The 20440-nt window shown below is 35.1% G+C and overlaps 1 protein-coding gene across 1 annotated transcript; it reads right to left on the reverse strand.

Annotated features, from left to right (window-relative positions):
• Positions 1-6381: 6381 nt before the first annotated feature.
• LOC132559866 (uncharacterized) lies at positions 6382-19700 on the reverse strand. Its single transcript, XM_060224497.1, has 8 exons — positions 19206-19700; positions 13054-13282; positions 10971-12629; positions 10286-10383; positions 9984-10058; positions 9608-9688; positions 8039-8222; positions 6382-6461 (listed from the first exon to the last, which is right to left on the reverse strand). Exons 1-8 carry the CDS (start codon positions 19698-19700, stop codon positions 6382-6384), a joined length of 2901 nt encoding a protein of 966 aa, XP_060080480.1.
• Positions 19701-20440: the final 740 nt, after the last annotated feature.

Consider the following 20440-nt stretch of genomic DNA (forward strand, 5'->3'; position numbering starts at 1 on the left):
AGAAAGTTCGAGCATGCACACGGCCTTTGTCGTGATGCCGTTTTTTCCTGCTGATGACCAACTCGTTTCCCTAGATCAGGTTTCAGAAGACTGAGTTTAGTACGAATTTGTCTTTTAAGGAATAACTCGGCTGGTGACACTCCTGTCACAGTACGGGGTGTTGCACGATATTTCAATAAGAAATTTGCCAATCGGTGCTTCACGGAGAGTGACTGGTCTCCATCCAAGACTTGTTTCAGTAATGTTCGTCTTAGGATCTGTACACTTCGTTCGGCAGCCCCATTAGAGGCTGGGTGGTATGGAGGCACCAATGTATATTTCACGCCAATGTTCCTTAAGAACTGTTCAAACTCGGGTGATGCGAACTGAGGTCCGTTATCAGACACGATCTCCTCAGGAAGACCGTACGATCCAAATAGCGAACGCAAGACCTCGATGGTCTTTGCAGACGTAGTGGTTGACATAAACACGCACTCCAACCACTTAGAATGACTTTGGAAACAAGAGTTTCTACCCACCATTAAACAGCGTTGTAAATGGTACAATGAACAACCGAACATCAAGGAAGGCGACGTCGTCTTGTTGCAAGACAAAGGTCTGTGTAGAAATGAGTGGCCATTAGGTGTAATCTCCCGCATCTTCCTAAGTGATGATGACTTGGTCAGGAAAGTGGAAGTGAGAATCAGCAAAAACGTAGAACTTTCATATTTTATCCGTCCAGTGGTCGATCTCGTGAAACTCGTAGATGCGAACTAACTTTTTTCCTCAACTTGTGTTTTCATTAGTGTTACATCTGAACATTTTAGATAATAATGACACTGTAATTCCTTTTTATATTGTGATATTTTAGAATATCAGGCGGGGAGTGTGCTGTCACGGATCGTGCAGCCTTAATATAACGAGTGTCGATTAGAGTTACTCCCCTTAGTTTGCTCTTCAGTTATATAAAAACGTTGCTAGTACGTTGTGCTATGATGCACATTTCCATGCTTCGAATGCATACATTCCGTTCAATGTGGTTTGTGGCCCCATACACTGTAAGTTTTGTAATATAATCGGTTAAGCTTTATGCCTATTTACTGAGTAAATCATGTTTTACGTGTTTTGTACATCTCAGTTTGCAAAATAACGCATTTTGTGTCAGTCATACTTGAGCTGATGTATTTCATTGTTTGTTTACAGTTTCACTTAATTCGTCAGTATGAAGAAAGAGATTTGTCGCTGAACACTTGCATTAATGCATTGTGATTTTGTTTTATCTTATAGGATGTCAAACACATGCTCCAAGACCAAAGGTAAGACATGCAGAAGTTCAATGTAATCTTCTAAAGCCAGTGGTGGATAAAGATGAAGAAACCAACTTGGAAAGTGATAGTGAGCACGAAGATCATCTAGACCTTTTCAAGACCAACAGTAAAGATCTAGACGACTCCTATCATCTGGATTCTGGTCCAGACGACTCGAACACAGAGTTAGATATGGAAGAAAATGAGTATGTGTTGTAACATGCCTGACATTTTGCAGAGAAAAATAATTTATTTTGATACTTTCTGGCTTGTGTTTCAGGACTTTGATATGGCATGCTTTCTCAGTCATATCAATCCATTGTGTACTAAAACATCATTGCATTGCCTTTTTGGGTGGCACTTTGATCCAACGGTGTTGTCCCAAGATGGAATAGAACCCTAACCTCAGTCTTGCTTATATCATTTCTCTATAATAATATCATGTCATAGTGCCCTCATTCATATTATGGCAATTATGTATGTAGAATGTCATGAACATTTATGTATTGCAGAGATGTGCTACACAGTGGACAGAGCAGAGACAGACTCCTCATAATTGAAGAAAGCAAACTGCTTGAACTTTTTGATAAATGTAGACACTGTTTATCACCATGCCAAGGAGAAATGACACGAATGATCGGTACCATGTGTTGTGTGCATCAAGAATGTGACATGTGTGGTAGGACCTTTAAATGGAGAAGCCAGTCAATGGTGGGATCCCTTCCAAGAGGAAATGTCCAGCTGTCTGCCAGCATTTTATTTTCTGGATCGTTGCCCTCAAAGACTCTGAGAATTTTTAACTTTAGGGACATCCCGGTAATATGCCATGACACGTTTTTCAAGCATCAGCGACATTATTTACAGCCTACAATTCTAAGGATGTGGACAGAAAAACAAGTAAAATATTTTGCAGAAATGTGCGAAAGTGACAATGACATTTATATAGGAGGAGATGGCCGATACGATACTCTGGGACACTGTGCTAAGTTTTGCAGTTATTCAGTCGTAGATATACAGTTGGTTCAGGTTGGTATTGAAAAAAAAATGCCACTTGTTATAATTCCACAATTTCTGAGACCAGGCTTAACCACTGGACGACTGTGGCCCCCGTTAATTTTATGTAAATTTATATGTTGAAACTGCTGATAGAAAATGTGGTCATGCATACATACAGAAACAATTTCAATATATATATATATCTACAATCTACATGTACTTTCCAGAACATGAGTTATGTTACTTTTGGTACATTGTGTAATGTTAAGATTTTGATCAATTTCAGAGCAATGAAGTCAAACATAGTGTCAACATGGAAAAGGAAGGGTTAATACGGAGCGTGGACAATCTAAAACGCCATGGGATCAACATAGATACCCTAGTCATCGACCGACATATCCAGATCAGAAAGTGGGTGAGGGAGAACATGACAAGACCAATCACTGCGTTGATGTATGGCATGTTGCGAAAGGTATTGCATTTTCTTTAAGTGTTTGTGTTTAGCATAACAAAACAAGAAGCCCAATCAGTATTAACCGTAGTAAATAGTTTGATTTCAGTTTGTTTTGTTTTGCTAAGGGCTTTACTTCAGATACTTTGTAGACCATGTCCTAGGGACTAAATAAATATCAAATAGAATTAAATGTATGAAGACACAACTTAATTTAAAGTCTAGAATATTTGTTTATGTTAAAATATAATAGGTTTTGTATTAAAATGCATATGAAATATTCTTAAGGTTTGAAGAAGAAGCTATTGGCACTGTCAAAAGAAAGAGGTGAACTTGAAAGCTGGATAAGAAGTATAACCAATCACTTATACTGGGTTCCTGCATCAACACCCTCAGCAGATGGCGCTTTGATGTACCAGAAGTGGGTTTCTGTGGTAAACCATGTCCAAAATATCCATGATGGTCATGGTGATCTGTTTCCTTGCTGGAAAGGAAGAAGAAATGGATAAAACCAGGTATTTTTCCTGTTATGGCATTGACTCGAGATGACAACAATTATTGTGTATCCTACCTTTAACTTGCTTACTTATTCATTTGGCTCGAAATTGGCGACGTATCAATAATTCAAACCATAACTAAATTACGAATGACATTTATCACTTGCTTAAAAAACATTTAAAGTGCCTAATTTCTTTAGCAATGACATTTTTCACCAGAATGAAAAGCACATCCAGGAAAATGGTATCTTTAGTTTCTTGTTCTTAGCATGGAATTAATATTCGTGTTCTAAATTCCTTATGATCCCATATTATATTTTTACTTCATCATTTGAAATCCTCACTTTCACTTTTCAGAGAGTAAAGTAATGGAGAAGCTAGAACTGATGTTGACGTCACCACAAATCACCAAACTTCAGAACTAGAAGGGTACCACTCAACAGTTAACCAATTTGCCCCTAAAATGCATGGCTTTTCATTCAATGGAATGTTGTGCAGGTATATTATCACATGATTCTCATAAGACTATTATTTATTTAGACATCAATTTGTACAGACAAGTTGATCGTATATGTATATCTGTCTCAAGATCTAACATGAACAGGTTGTGGAAATATCATTAGTCACTAGTAGTCTACCTGTCTCAAACCTCCTGTGGTGAATATTGCAATGTTAAAAGAGATTTAGTGTCGTAGCTAGATGTAAGATATGTTAAAATGATTATGTAAAAGATTTAGGCAGCCAGTCTTAATTCCTAAGATATTGATGATACTTAATCAAGAAAGTTTAAATGTTGTTGCATCTCTTTGAATAGGGTGATTCTAGCTGCACTTCACCACAATGAAAATGTGAGAAGAGAACAAGCCATGACATCTGCTAGGGAGAAAATGTTTAAGATAATCTACCCTTAACAGAAGAAAGGTGGATACACTGTCAGAAAAGTCAAAACAAAACAAACATTTGGTAAGTATTATGTTGCATATGAAGACGAGTTTAATCTTTTAGGTTAGGTTCAGTATTCTATATATTGCAGTACATGATTCTTCAATTAACAACTTGCATTTTAGTTGCAAGAAAATATGTCCATGTATACAAAACTTTTAAAGTCTTTACTAGCAATAGTGTCATATTTTGTGTAATAGTGATTGGAAAAAATAATAAAACCAGTGTACTTGTATATGTACTTTTTATCTTACAGACTATGTACATGAACTGATGGCACAAGTGCTACAAGTGGCAGAAAAAAAGTACGATGCAAGTGGAGGATATGCTACTTAAAGACCAACCCCCACCACTCTGTAGTGCTTTTGTCAGACCTGTAAAAATGGAAGCTGTTGCATTGATGGAATCAAGATTTAACGTGAACATTTAAAATACCATACATGTACATGAATTTTCATCTGTTTTTAACATGGTCTGCAAGTCTGTTTTACTTTACTTCTGTGTACCAACTGACGTTTTAGATAGTAGTCTTCTAGAAGAAAAGTATTTTCAATTTCGACAAAATGCACATTTCCCAAGGAGTTTTTAAAAACGTACCTACTGGTAATCCTCCGTTTTCATAGTTATGATTGTTCAAGTTAAGTGGTATTTTCTAGTAGGTCACATGACGAGACTTACAGATCCTATTACAGTTTCAAGTGTATATATGAATAAAAAACAACAATCAGATATTAATTATAATTTTATTGTTTCATGTCGTTCTTTCAATGTTTTCGACACGTATTTTTAATGCACAAAATTAAAACCTATAAAATTTCCATTTGGTGCAGGAAATGTCTCTAGTAATCTTCACAGCACACGCAGGTAATGGCACTCTTATGCTTTTTCCCCCCAAGTACCCCCAACACCATCTCACAAATTGTCTGTATAGCGGTATCTCCTGATAAAACAAGAATGATATATTCTGTAATCCTTGTTAATGCCAAGTTTGCCATTAATCTGTGGAGGATGCAAGCAATAGTGAATTCTGGTAAACACCAGTTACTCTACAATACATATGTTTAACAATTCCAAACCAGATTTTCAGAAATGTTGACTTCGTATTGAAAATCTATTTTATCTTTTCTGGTTATTGGTTCTTTTGCAGTATTTTAGACATGCACATTAATTTATGTAACACAAAATATTTAGGGGTGGGTATTATGTAAAAGTCAAATATATGTAAAAGTCAAATATTTGTAAATGCAAAAAAAGGCATTGGCTGTTGTTATCTCGACAAAGTCGGACTTGTGAAGTTGAGCAGGTGGAGAAAAATTTCATGAAAATCCGCATTTGTTAACATGCACGATGCATTTTGAAAAGGGAAAAAATAATTATTCGATAGCTAACATCTCTGAACATACCAGTCTTAAGGATCCCAGGCGATCAGCATTATCATCGCTACGTGTAGACGACGCAGGTGAAGATGGACTGCTTTCACCATCTACCTCGGGTTCAAATTGGTATGGTTGAATACCAGCTTGTCTCTATAAAACCTCCGTGTCGTAATCAGAAGATTCAAAGCTTAAATTCAGGCTGCATTCTTCCGAATTGTTTGAGTCTTCGAACCACTCACACTCGCTGTTATCACTTTCCGACATTATCATTTACCTTCTGATGTCATTTTTTTTCATTTTAAACATCAAATACAAAAAGGAAGTTCAAAATACATTCTGCCTGATTGAAAACTTCTTCCATTTAAAATGCACCAAGCCAACAAGGAAAACCATCTCTCTCATGGAGAAACTAAAGAAAACCACAAAGATGTAAGTATATAATATATACAAGTGTATAAATAAAGATTTACTCAAATGTATAAGTATTTGTTGAAAGTAATCAGCAAACTCCAAGGTTGAGCACACACAAACAAAAAATATATAACTCATGCAAGAAAATAATAGGGTTTTGATAGTCCAGGTGGCAGGGCCAGAATGGTATAAATTTTAGTTCACCTCCGGTAGAGAGAGGGAGCTATGTTGTTACCCTGGCATCACCATGGGTTACGGTATTGCTGCAAGTTGTTGAACATAGGACATAGTTCTTCATATCAACTGATGTAAAGGGACATTTTAATTTCTGATTGGGAAAATATGAACATGAAATTAGGAAAATACATAAAAATTCCTCTGGGGAAAGCAGCCTTTAGTTTATTCTCCCTAAACTTCAAACTTCACAAGACTTTACGCTCTGGATTGATGTCTGCAAGAACATTGGGATGTTCTTTGATGAAGGAATATACTTTGACTTTTCCTGAAAAAAAAATTATATTGTTGGTATCCAATTGCTTAGAAAATTTGATTTAATAACTAAGTTTACTACCCCCTCCTTTTGCTGAGGATATATATTCAAAATTCTAGTTCACCATTAACCCTGGAAGATTTCTGCAAAATTTCATTAAAATAAGTTAAGGGTTTTTTGAGAAGAAAATGTCAATGGTTAATTGACACACAATGGAATATGATGGACAAAAGGAATTGAAATTTTTGTCTCGGGTGACCTAAGCATAATACCCAATGTAAAAATATTCAGATTGAGTCATGCTTCTCAAATATTTTTTGGACAATGTAATTTACTAGTTTTACTAATCTTCTATTCTTATTATTTATAAATACCGTGTTTTCAATGTGAAAAAAAAATTGCCTGGTAAACTCCCTTTTCTATCTGTTGTTGATGTGTCAAATACGTATGATTTAAAATGCTCTTTGATAATTTCTGTGTGGGTATCTGGCCATCTTATTCTTTGATCTGAAATTTAAATTATCTGTCAATATCATTAAGTAAAATAATGACTGGATTCAGTTTCTAAAACTTTCCAGTCTAAAAAGAAATTTGGCTGTATTGTTGGAATTGTGTTGGAAATATACTACTGTGAGCACTGAGTGAGGATCTTTAATTTGTCCATATTGTGTCACCAAAGGACCAAGAAAGAATATAATCTACTTTTATCTATTAGCAAAACTGTATGTTCTTTTTAAAGAAATGCAAAGTAATAATGTTTCTAATCTATTCAAGATACTTAAAGAAAGGAGAATGTTCAATTTCTGCTCTGATTAGAACTGTTTGTGTGCTTAAAACATGTGGATTTATCAACTACTCAGTAGCAAAACATTTTTTACATCTTCTATTGTGACTGTGACCTTGACTTGGTACCTTGAAACTTTACCATGATCATCTTCTTATATTTTTTGTTAATATGTATAAATATACATATTTCGTTGTTTCAAACTTTCCAATCAGTTTTGAAATTGTTTGTGTGGCCTTAATTTCTGTCCCCAATGCCTTGAACATTTCATTAAACAAATCATTGTAAAATTGCCAAAAACAATTCTGATATGGGTACACAAAATGTTAACCAGTTTGCAATTAATCCATAGAAATATTAGCCTATATCAACTTGAGCACTACCTTGTGATCTGTTTATGGACAGATTTTACTTTCCTTAATTTCAAACTGTGATGTCTGAACAATCATATACATAAAATCAAAGAGGAATCTGAAAATTTGTTCAGAAAATGTTTAAAACATACTTATAATATTACCCCTATTGAGTTCATAGGTAGCCTATATAAACCAAGTGTTTCTTTGTGGTCTGTTTAACCTTGTAGACAATTTCACTGAACAGCTACATACACAAATTGAAAAGAATTTGAAAATAGTAATAGTGCCCTTGACATACACATATGAACAACTAAGTGTCATACTGATTATGACACCGCAAATAGTTCTTGAAAAATCCATCTATGACATTTGACTTCAAATGTCACAAATATCAAAATGTAAATCTGATAACTTGTACCAATTAGTAATAGCATCTTATTTATACATACTCTTCTGTCTGTCTTTTCTGGCAGTGTCATATGTGCAGTTATCTTCAGTATCACTAATATTGTCACTATCACCTTCATCATCAGTGGTGATATCACTGTTACTTGGTGTGTAGTCCTTATCAGCTGCACTATCATAGTCACTCATCTCCCAATCCAGGTCATTGCTACAGCTCCTACTTTGATCCTAAAAAGGAGACAATTTATACTAAAAGAAAATATTTTTGCGTTACTTATCAGAGTGTAAATCTGCAGAATAGTCCTTGAAGTATACAACAGGTCTTTACCTTCATCTCACTTAAATGTTTTACCAAATCAGATTTTGGCTTCATCATTTATCAAATTGGTTCCCAAAGGCATTATATCTAACTTTTCAAAAATTTTCAAAAATTGAATATCAAGTTTCTGATCATTCCTTCCAGTGAACCTTTTAGATTTTTTTTAAATGACGTTCAGGATAAACCACAATTGTGTAAGCATTTTTTAAACTGGCTGTCCAGTCACTACCTACATTCTGAAAGGGGCATCATTCACTTTTTATAACTAAAGTTGATTTCATTGCCTCCCCACCCCCCTACCAAAAATAAATAAGCAAATTAAGGTTTGTTATTTTTTGTATGACTGTGGCTATAACAAACACAATATGAATCGCATCTCCTATTGGATAAAGACAGTCATAGCCTCCTTCATAGATGACGCTTGTTCAAGGACGACAACCCTACATATGTAATTTGTAGTACTTTCTGATAAATAACAATAACTTGAAAAGTTTAAATCTAAGAAGGGTGTCTGTTGCCTTTTTTGGTTTTTCAATCAGTCCTATGATAGACTACATGTGAAGTTTGAGGATGATCTAATCAGTACTTTGGAAGAAATAGCAATAACAAGGATTTTTTGAGGACAGATGGATGGACGTTTGGCAATCTGAACGCCCCATGATTTGAGGATAGTAGGCTAAATAGGTCAACTACAGAATTCTCAAATTTATTGTAAATTGAAAACAAAGTTCGGTTGACCTTTTTACCCATGCCATATGATGACCTCTTTACAACTACACATTCAAAACTTTATAGCTTTTAGTCTTCTACTTTGACTATAACAAAAAAGCAAAAGTATCAACCAAAATTTTTGATAGATAGCATTTGCCAATCTATATTGCTTTGCAATCTGGCCAAAACTGAATTCCTCTGCCCTGAGATAGAGCAGCGAATGAACCCTCTATCCATCAAGACTATATGATCCTGCTATACTCGTATCTGGGTCTTACAAAAACATTTTCAAAATTTCATCAAATTTTGCACATTTTGGTTTAGCCATGGATGATCTAAATGGCTGGAGCCTGTACAATCTACTTCCAAATTCAAGTTCACTTTTAGCAAAAATGGTAGATTTCTGTAAAATTTCATTTCAAGTTGGTTGCAAGAATTTTGAAAAATGTCCATTGTTTATGTACTAGCTGCTGACAAAGCCCATTGCACAACTACAAATTTCAAGATGCCTGGTACTTACGAAAGTCATTTTGTAAAAAATTATTTTTAATGACAGCAGTACACAACATTAACTTAGCCTTACCATTTCTAAGCATTCCTGATGTTTTGCTAAGTTTAATGTCCTTCTTCCATTAGTTTTCTGTTTCTTTGGACTGGCAATCACCTTAAATATGCAAGAATCAATAATAGCTGGAGAAATGTATCTTAAATATTGAGTCATCTCCAAGTTGCTGGTGTTTTCCGCTTTAACAACTAATTACAAAATTTAATCAAAATCTCTTCCATATCATTTGCCATGATCTTCCGGTAAATTTACATGAGGGAGAGAATGTGTCAGAGATGGCCAGAATATTATATATCCCTTTGATTTTCACATCAGCTATGGCAGCTATTACTATTCACTTCTTAGTTTATGCAAATGTAATAGTGTAATTTTTATGACTGAAAATTATACATACTGTCACTTTGTTTGCAGCTTTCCGTTTTCTAAGTGGATCAGAAGTAACAGTGCTAGGTCCTGGCACACACGAATCCTGAAAGTAAAATGCACCAGAAAGCATGTTTGATATATATCTACGCTCACAGTAGACTGATTGTACGATATAACAATACATGATTAAATATGTAATATAATTTTTTAAAAATATTATAATGTATGAATTTTTTCTTTTTTTTTCAAAATTTGTTTGTCAATCTTTTAAAGCTCACATCTGCAAGCTATTGCATTAAAATAAGTGCAATAAATTAAACAACACTTTACATCAAGTGGCCCTTGTGTTTCCGTTGGCTGAACTGTTGTCATTTCATTGGCAGATTCCATCTCAGTTAAACTGCACTTGCTAACATCAAAAGTATGATCTATATAAAATATGGAAAAGGTTTTACTTTTGGAATAAAAAATACATATTCATTGAAAACATCAAAATGTCATTACCTTGCAGTCAATGCACTAATACAAAGTCAACTTAAAGTGTATCATTTATATGAATATACTTATGACTTCCTTTATGTTATCCAATGTCATTAGGTCTGTAAATTTGATTAAAAATCAAAGATTTTTTTTTCTAATTTTAGCCATGTCAGTCATTTGAGTTTTGTAGTTTTTAAGAAAGAGCGGTCAAATCTTCATCTTGAACACTTGATCATCCTCAAAAAAGATCCATAATATTTTCTTGAAGTTTCAAAATGATATCTCAAACAGTTAAAAAAAATCACAAACTCCATCAAACTCAACATCTGATTTGCAGAACTAGGACCAATTCTTTGTTCCTAAATTTTGATGAAGATCTTCTCAGTAGCTCTTGAGAAATAACTATCACAAAAAAATGTACGTGTAATTAGACAGGTCAGGTCAGATGACTCAAACTTTATGAATACATAAAGAACAAATGTCAAGACTTAACATCACAAAAATAAAACTAATTTCTAAATCAAAACATACTTACAAAGACGTTTATCAAGGTTTTCAAAGAACTTGCCAACTTTTGTCACTTCCTGAATTGCCAGTGGGCACTGGTATACATTCTTATTTATGTCTTCAGAGTGACCCATATGCTGATAAAACAACCTTCGTTCATTTTCTGGGATATCCAGTGCAGCATATATTGTTGAGGCTCTGTGTCTCATTGATGTTGCATTAATATGAGACAAAATATCAGCTTTTTTACACACAGATTCAACAGCATGCCATCCTTTCACATGATGTGCAGAATTCTGTGTTAGAGGGAAAAGAAATATGTTGTCTGCTCTTACTCCAGCAGCTTTTCTTATTTCACTGCATGCCAGTTTTCTAAGTCCCTCAAGGCAGTCATTTGGAATTAAAATTGGTACCATTTGATTGATGTTTTTACCAGACTGGTAGGCTATTCTGAAGTTCCCTAACATTCGCTTCTCAATCGGGTCATCTATGGCTTGAACAGCTGAATCTCCTATCCAGACACCATTTTCTGCATCTTTCCATTCCTTAAGCAGTAAACGACTTGGTTCTCCCCCTCTGCGGGCATTAAATAGTGTAAGGCGTGAAACAAGAATATCTCTCAAAATTATGTACTCCTGATTACTTATCAGTACATATGGATCTAGTATTCTATTCTGTTCTTCAATCATAAAACTCCTTAGTTTCTGAATGTCTTCTTCAATGGGTAAATGTTTAGGCTTCCTCAAATCTGTTTGTCTGGCTTTCACATTTGCATACTGTGCGTCACTGAATATTGAATTCCAAAAGTATGATAGCACTGTGAGAAAATTTTCCACCTCCTTTGCTTTGTCATCAGCTTTCTGCACCAGGTAATGGCCTTTCAAAACATTCGCTGATCTCTTTAAAAGAAATCCTAAGGAAACTTTCAGGCCACTCTTTATAGACCCATCCTCCTTTGTAGTTATGTTGTCAAGGGCATCTCGAAGAAACATGAAATGATTTCGGTTTAACATTTCAACTGTAGATGTAATTTTACATTTCTTCTGTTGTGCTAAGAATTTAAAATTTAGGAACAAGTTCGCAAACTTTCTCATGTCAGCCATTATTGCATCTCTTAGTTCTCCTTTCTTCTCTTTCCTTGACTGAATTTTCACAAAATTTTGCATTCCTAAAAGTTTAATAAAATCATCAGAACGACATAATTCTCCTACTTCATCTCTCCTAAATTTAGAGAGCACTTGATCTCGAAATTGATCCGAGTCATTGATTACTAAAAGAGATACTGGGACTGCTTCTGGTTGTGTAGTTGTAGATTCAGCAGCAATGCATTGACGCTTGTGTCTGTACATTGTCTTTGCAGAATAGAAGCCATTACATATTGAGCACACAGACAATGGAACTTTTCCTTGTCGTCTTTCTCTGATCATATGATTTTCTATTTTACTTTGTGATGGATTGCCTCCTAATGATTGCAACGTTTTTTTATTGGCTAGCATTACGCCATCTTTGCGAATTTGGTCAAATGCTTGATTTTGTAATTCTTTTGGCAGTTGCATGGCCAATTTAACACGTTCTTCTGTGGAATGCTTTTTCTTGATGTGCCTTACAAGTTTTGATTGCATCACACCACAAAAAAGACAGGGCCTAAAAGGTTTTCCTTTACCATGAGTTACCCATGTGTCCACATCTGAAAAACATAAGATATTACATTCTTTTGAACTTAAAGTACAAGGGGCTTGCATCAAACATTCGGCTAATTCTTTAATTCAAAAATTAAGTTCAACTGAATATGTGAAGATCTATTTATGTTGGATACTTACTCTTTTGAATCAGTCTCAAAACTTGTCCAATATTACTTAAAACAACAAGTAACCTACCTACTCAATTAAAAAAACATGTTAAAATAACCACCTGTTTGCCTTTGTGTTTATCTTTACTGGGTTTTTTCATATTTAATGGGTTGGTAAATTTCAATTCAATTACTTGTCATGCACACATACAATTAATTATGAATATTCCTCTGAGAAGTAGCAATAACATGGAACTGATTTTACAATCCCCAAACAAGAATAATAACTGAATCTGTGCATCTTAATTTCATCGCATCCCACCTGATTGACTTTCTGCTTTTCTACAGGAAGTCAAACTGCATGATGTTTTAGTTCCACTGTCTTGCTTTTTGTTGATATTCTGAACAAGTTGATTGTCTTGGTGTGTTTCATCTTGTAGTAAATTACACCTGCTGCCACATTTTTTGTCAACTTTTGGTTCTGGAACCCTTTTCTCCAGCGTGTTTTTTGTTTCTGGAGGATCTGCATGATCAGATCTTCTTTGATGATCCTGCAAATATTGTTTACACAGATATAAGATTTCAGTGCATAACATTAGCTTTAAAAAAACATTATAACCATACACTTAAATTTCTGGCATTGATGTAATAAATATGTATATACTATAAACATGTTAAATTTTGTCTAGGAATCAAAATTTCTGTCAGGTGGAAGTCCTGTCTCAATGCAGAACTTGTAGTTGAAGATATTTTTCAAGATAAAAGTAATGTTTTAAAGGTCAACTTAAATGTCACCAGGGTTCACATTTCTTTCAGGACCAACTAAGAAATATATTCCCTAATTATGCTGCAGGGCATGTCATAATTATTATGTATTTAGAGGTAGTGCTTAAGCAAACATTTAAATGTCTGTTGATGTATTTTTACAAAAATCAGAATATAATTTTGGTATCTAGTTATCCATCACTATTTTGCTTAATATCAGAATAAAAAAATTGAAACAAGAGGCCCATGGGCCTTAATGGTCATCTGACTACAAAGACCTGGATAATATCTTTTGGTTATTGAGAATAAAATGCTTCACAGTATTTTGGTGGGTTAGGAGTCTTCTGGGTTGGTTTTTTTTTTTTTTTTTGTCTTTTTGAGTTTTTGGGGTTTTCTTTGGTAATTTGTGCCGCCCCCAACAGAAAGTGATCATGACAGACCGACAACAAGTGACAGTAGTATAACTTCAAATGAGACTTATGATTTCTGTCATACAAACATTTATTATTTCTAGCCTATAAGGAATCTCTAAATGAGTATGCTGAAGCATAGTAGAGTAATACCTAGAATAATTCTTTAACAAAGACAGTGTACACGTTGCATCTAAGAGAGTGAAAAACAGCCCATGATAAATTTTGAAATTTATCATCTAAATGAGTCAATTACAGTACAATATCCATGAATAAGAGTTAAACACCTATGGAGACAACACTGTGATTCTGAATTAAAGAATTGTAGAGCACCTTGTAAGGATGTATCAGACAAAATCTGGAAGAAATCCATCAATGCCTGAAGGAGGAGTAGCATTTTAAAGATATTTCAACTAATTTCCCCTTTTTCGAAGGTGGAACAGCATTTTTAAATAAAAGTTTACACATGCCCAACAATGACTAGAAAGTCATGTTGACCCTTTGGGTCAAATGACCAAAAACGTTTGGAAGAAATTCACAAAAGAATGAAGAAGGAGTAGCATTTTAAAGCTTAATTTCAGCTAATTGCTCCATTTGGGTTTCCAACCCTCGGCCCCCAGGATTGGAATTGAAATTCAAAATTTAAGAACTATAAGTCTTCACCAAATGATGCATCCAACAACGTTTGGATAAAATCTGCAGAAGAATAAAGATAGAGTAGCATTTAAAAGCTTTATTCCTGTCAATTCCTCTTTTGGGGGCCCCATCCCTCAGCCCCAGGGGTCGAATCAAAATTTTCAATTTAAGAAGTAAATGGTACCCCCAAATGATGCATCATACCAATTTTGGTTGAAATCCATGGAGAAATGAAGGAGAAGTAGCATTTTAAGTTCAAATTTTAGCTAAATTCCCCATTTTGGCCCTGCCCCTTGGTCCCTCGGGCTTGAATCAAAATTCTAAATATAAGAATTATATGTCTTCACCCAATGATGCATCCATCAAAGTCTGGAAGAAATCCACAGAAGAATAAAAAAAGGAGTAGTATTTTAAAACTTAATTTCAGGTCCCACCCTTTGCTCCTAGGGGTCGAATCAAAATTTTGAATTCAAGAATTGAATGGAACCAACCAATGATGCAGCACACCAATAAAATTCATGAATAAATGAAGGAGAAGTAGCATTTCAAAGCTTATTTGATTATTTCTCTCTTTGAGGCTCTGCCACTCAACCCCTAGGGTTCAAATCAAAATTCTGAATACAAGAATCGATAACCCCTGGCCAATAATGCATCTCACTAAATCTTGTTGAAATCCCACAAGGAATGAAGGAGAAGTAGCATTTTAAAGCTTATTTGATTATTTCGCCCTTTGGGGCCCCGCCCCTCGGCTCCTAGGGTTCAAATCAAAATTCTGAATACAAGAATTGATAACCCTCGGCCAATATAGAAAATAGATGACTGCACTAATATTGTCAAAAGTACAGACAGATGAAATCAAGAGTTTGGAGACTGAAGTCATTTAAGGCCTTAAGATTGATCACAGATCACAGGCTGATAGCAAATTGAAGTCCATGGCCATCTGTGCAGATCTGTGCATGAACTTTATGTTCATGCTTGAAAGGTCTGTGCAATGTGTCAACATTTTGCGAGAAATTGATAAATAACAAGTTCTTATCAAAATGTAATGTTATGTAACCTCATAACAGAAACTCTCAAAAGTTCACAATGCAAAAATTCATTTAAATATCCAGAATGAACCAAATCTGACAACATTTAAATTCAACCAATTTGAAAGCAGTAAAAAGTACTCATTTTTTTACAATCAGGTAGGAAACAGTTGTTTCCATATTGAATTTGTAGTATCATGTTTCCATATTGAATTTGTAGTGTCATAATACACCTGCATACCAAGTTTGATCAAATCACTAAATGAGGAAATGACACTATCTTATCCAATTAGGAAACAGACATCACCCTAGTGTTTGTAATATCATTATACACCAAAGTTTGATTCTGACCAACTTTGCTTCATGAAATCAAAACAAAATATAAACAACTTGTAACCACCAATGTAAAATATTACCTTAAACTTTGACCAGATGACATTGAGCTTTGGTTCGTTCATATATGTACCATGTTTAATTGTGACAAACTTGACTTCACAATGTATCTGTAAAGTTTGACTTAGACCAATAAAATTAATCGTTGGTCAGCTGAAACCTTATTTGATTCTGACTAATTTCACTTTATAATGTTTTGAAATGTTTAACAGTTAAAAAATGTAAAATTTGACTCCATAAACTTATACTTAGATCCACTGACTTTTTGTTGTGGCAAATGTTGCTTCATAATAAAATAACAATGTTTACCACTTTCGAGAATTAATACTTAAGTCTTTAATGTTAAAATCCAAGACAGCTGAAATGCAGTCATTTTTTAATCTGACTGGCATGAATAATTACCTCGCAGAACTAGAATGCTGGGAAAATCACATGAATTTTTAAAATGTACTCCATTTACTTCCATCAAAGACTTCACCTCATTCGACCTAACCTGAAGCCTAGGATTGTATTGCTGACCTAGATATTTCAGCACTTATGACAAATTATTTTCAAAGTTTACCTCTGTTAGTATTATCATACACTACCACTAAGGAAGTAAGAGTAGATCCACCGTTTATACAAAATTGAGTCACCTTCACCAAAGAATGCTGCAAACATTTCTAAAGTTACATTTATAGACCAAACACAACATGTTTTCTCAATACCCCACCATAAGCAATTTTTTTCACTTACCAATGTCAATTTCTCAAGCAGAACATAGCAGCAGGAATTCCCTGTAAAGAGAAAGTACTGATTTACAACAAATTCATAACCTCTTTTCAACTCATTTTGATAACAGATTCACACAGCTACAGCTTGACCTGTATAATATTATCAATAGATTTTGGAGGCAGAGGTAAAATGTTTGATTAACAAAGGACACCCTGACTATCTTAACTACACTCCTGACTGTCTACACTACACTCCTTACTATCTACCCCACACTCCTGACTGTCTACCCTCCAATCCTCACTTTCTACCCTACATTCCTGAATATCTACCCTACACTCCTGACTATCTACCCTACACTCCTGACTATCTACCCTACACTCCTCACTTTCTACCCTGCACTCCTGACTATCTACACCAGACTCCTGACTATCTACCCTGTATTCCTGAATATCTACCCTACACTACTAACTTTATATGCTACACTCCTGACTTTCTACCCTACACTCCTGACTATCTACCCAACACTCCTGACTATCTACCCCAGACTCCTCAATAATAGCTGATCATCCATTCTGCGCCACATCTATTAGTTATATAGTTTCGAAGTGCTTTATTGCACCGAAGAAATCTGTTATCATTAAGGGCGGTTTTCATTAATTTGCATGTCTTTCCCAGCCCTTATGATTTATTTATTTATTTATTTTTTGTGGTTACTTGTTTTGTAGGCCTTTTGTAGTTAAGTTCGATATTAGTCATTATAAAGCATAGCATGTATCAATACCATCACAAAATAACGTAACGAATTCAATTTCGTTATAGCATTTTGAGTGACGACAGATGAAATTAGGTAACGAATTATAAGAGGGGCTCGCGACGGATGAAAAAGCAAAGTGAAACGAAAGAGTTTTATGAGAAGTTTCATGTGGTTGGTGGTATCCGACATAAACTGTCATTCTGCCATAGTTGCTGGAGGTGTCAACAGTGCGAGAGAGTACATCAGTGGTAATCCCCGGAAATATGAGGTATTAACTACAATATTTTCAATATCTAATAAGTTATAACTGATAAATAATACTATTTCATATGTTTGTTACAAAAACATTTATAATAAATGTTGATAAATGCATAGAAGATTGCTTCCATGTATTTCATATCCATTAAGGTATGAGAGTCAAATGAAGTTAGAATATATCTTCTTTATAGCTCCACAATGATTTGTCCGTTGTGTTCGGAGGAAGTAACCGACATGAAAAGACACATCCTTGCCTGGCACTCAAACAAGTACACCAAAGTTTACAGTAAGCCAAAACAAGACAAGGACAAAGACAAAGACGACGATAAGCCAAATCAGGAATAAAATAAAAGGTAGACAATAAAGCTAAAGGGTTAGAGAAACAACGCCATGAAGGTGAAACTGAACTGTCTATGAACATTTCTACATTTCAGTTCGAAAACAAAGTCCAAATAGGACAAAAAAGGGTCAGAGGAACAACGCCATGAAGGTGAAATTGAACTTTAAATGTAATTCTGTCTAAATTGATGTTTTTTCCCTGTTTCTTTTGGTAAAAGAAATGATTAAAATCAGCTAACGAATTCAATTAGTTTTTCTTATTTATTCTTATATATTCTAACCTGAATCTCCTGACTGTGCTACACTCCTGACTATCTACCCTACACTCCTGACTATCTATCTTACACTGCTGACTATCTACCCTACACTTCTGACTGTCTACCCTACACCCCTGACTATCTAAGCTACACTCCTAACTATCTACCCTACACTCCTGACTGTCTACCCTACACTCCTGACAGTCTACCCTACACTCCTGACTATCTACCCTACACTACTGACTATCTACTCTACACTCCTGACTGCCTACCCTACACTGCTGACTATCTACCCTACACTCCTGACTGTCTACCCTACACCCCTGAATATCTACCCTACACTCCTGACTATCTACCCTACACTCCTGACTGTCTACCCTACACTCCTGACTTACCCTACACTCCTGACTGTCTACCCTACACTCCTGACTGTCTATCTACACTCCTGACTCTCTACCTTGAACATCTGTGGTATACAGTTTGTATGAACTTGAATTTTTGACTGGTAATTTTGGACCAGTAATGATGTTTCTCCTGATATGACTGTTCATCTACATCTGGTGATTCAAGCAGCAAAGATATATATGCATAATTTTCAAATGGCTTTCAGAGAATGGGCATTATCAGGTTGCCAACATTACAGTGTGTGAAAAGATTCAATCCTTCAATACCATTTCAAACACTTACAAGCTTCAGATTTTGAATGACGGCTTTGAATTTGATCACCAAAAATAACACTGTACTGGTGTATATTTGACATTGTATGTTAGTAACTGAACCTGATTTTGAGTAATCTTCAGATAAATGACAAAGACTACAGCCTATCTGAAAAGCACTGAATGCTTTAGTACAACATACACAAATTGGTTTAGTCTGTATGGATCAAGTGGACAGACATCTAAAATCTCATCAAATCTTACAGCTTCAACTTTAACCACTTTCAGGATTTTGTATGCAGGGAAGTGAGGTTCATAAACAGAGTCACAAATTTGCACAACCAGTAATGTCTGATAATTGTGCGAAAACATAGCAATAATCTTTGACAAAACAATGTCATCACTCTCATAATGATGGACAACAAAACATCCTGGTTTGTATGCATGACCTTTGTAATTCACTCTGTCAAGTTTTGAAAGATATTGCTCATTCTTTGACACACCTTTGTTCATCAAAGCTTGACCTACATTAGGATCAAGTGATGCAAGTGCTACATTTGAGCTCTTTAGAACCTCAGAATGGGTTTTGAAAATATCATTACCACTCGATGTGATGTATGCCTGCAAGTTTTGATGCCTTTGTGCCAATGTGGCATTAATGTTTTTGAAATTTCCAACTCTTAAAGCTAACTGTTTGAAATAGCTATGCTTAGCCTCAAAACGCATGCACCAGCAAGTTCTTACAGGTCCTAAGTTCATTATCATCTCAGGATAGTGAATAAACTTCAAACTTCACATGGTGCTTCCTCACCAAAAGTGTTTGCTTGGGATTGTTTTTCAGCTCCAAGGGTCAAAAGTCAAGGTCACTGTTACTATGAATAGAAAATAAGTTTTTTCATGATAACTTAAGTTCCCTGTGGCTCACCAGCTTAAAACTTCATAACCTGGTTCCTCACCAAAAGTTCATGCTTGCTATTCAGGTCCAAATGTCAAAGGTCAAGGTGACTTTTACTATAAATAGAAAAGGAGGTTTTTCGCGATAACTTAAGTTCCTTTTAGGCAATCAACTTCAAACTTCACATGGTGCTTTCTCACCTTGCTCTGTAGGCAACACATCCACTTCCGTGGAATTCTTGTTACTTGATAATAAATGCCAAATTTTAAATTGTATTTAATATTAAATTTGCTTTCACTTCCAGGTAACCCAAAGAAACATCTGTGAGCTACCTAGTGAAATCCTGGTATTGATATTCCGCAACCTTGGCCTTGTAGAGTTAATAAGAAATGTCACCCCAGTATGCACCTTATTCCACAAAATTGTCCATGAAAACTCCACATTATGGCGCCATTTTCCGGGAGAAGACTTACTTAACGATGAGGAACCTCTGACATTTTCCCCAGAAACATTAGAAATGGTGATGAAACATGCGCACATTTTTCATTGTGTAGAATTGCCTTTTTTGGTGTGGAACCATTCGGTACCTGAATTAGACTTATAT

Source organism: Ylistrum balloti, unplaced genomic scaffold (genome assembly GCF_031769215.1).
Source record: "Ylistrum balloti isolate Yb309-2 unplaced genomic scaffold, AGI_CSIRO_Ybal_v1 Utg370986, whole genome shotgun sequence".
Lineage (NCBI taxonomy): Eukaryota > Metazoa > Mollusca > Bivalvia > Pectinida > Pectinidae > Ylistrum > Ylistrum balloti.

What these genes read in the sequence shown, in the direction of transcription:
- LOC132559866 (XM_060224497.1), bottom strand. Translation starts at nt 19,700, where the DNA reads ATGAACTTAGGACCTGTAAGAACTTGCTGGTGCATGCGTTTTGAGGCT. An exon ending in AAGTGGTTAAAGTTGAAGCT is followed by an intron (nt 13,283 to 19,205) that starts GTAAGATTTGAT and finishes CAATATTTGCAG; the next exon opens with GATCATCAAAGAAGATCTGA. An exon ending in AAACCTTGATAAACGTCTTT is followed by an intron (nt 10,384 to 10,970) that starts GTAAGTATGTTT and finishes TATTTTATATAG; the next exon opens with ATCATACTTTTGATGTTAGC.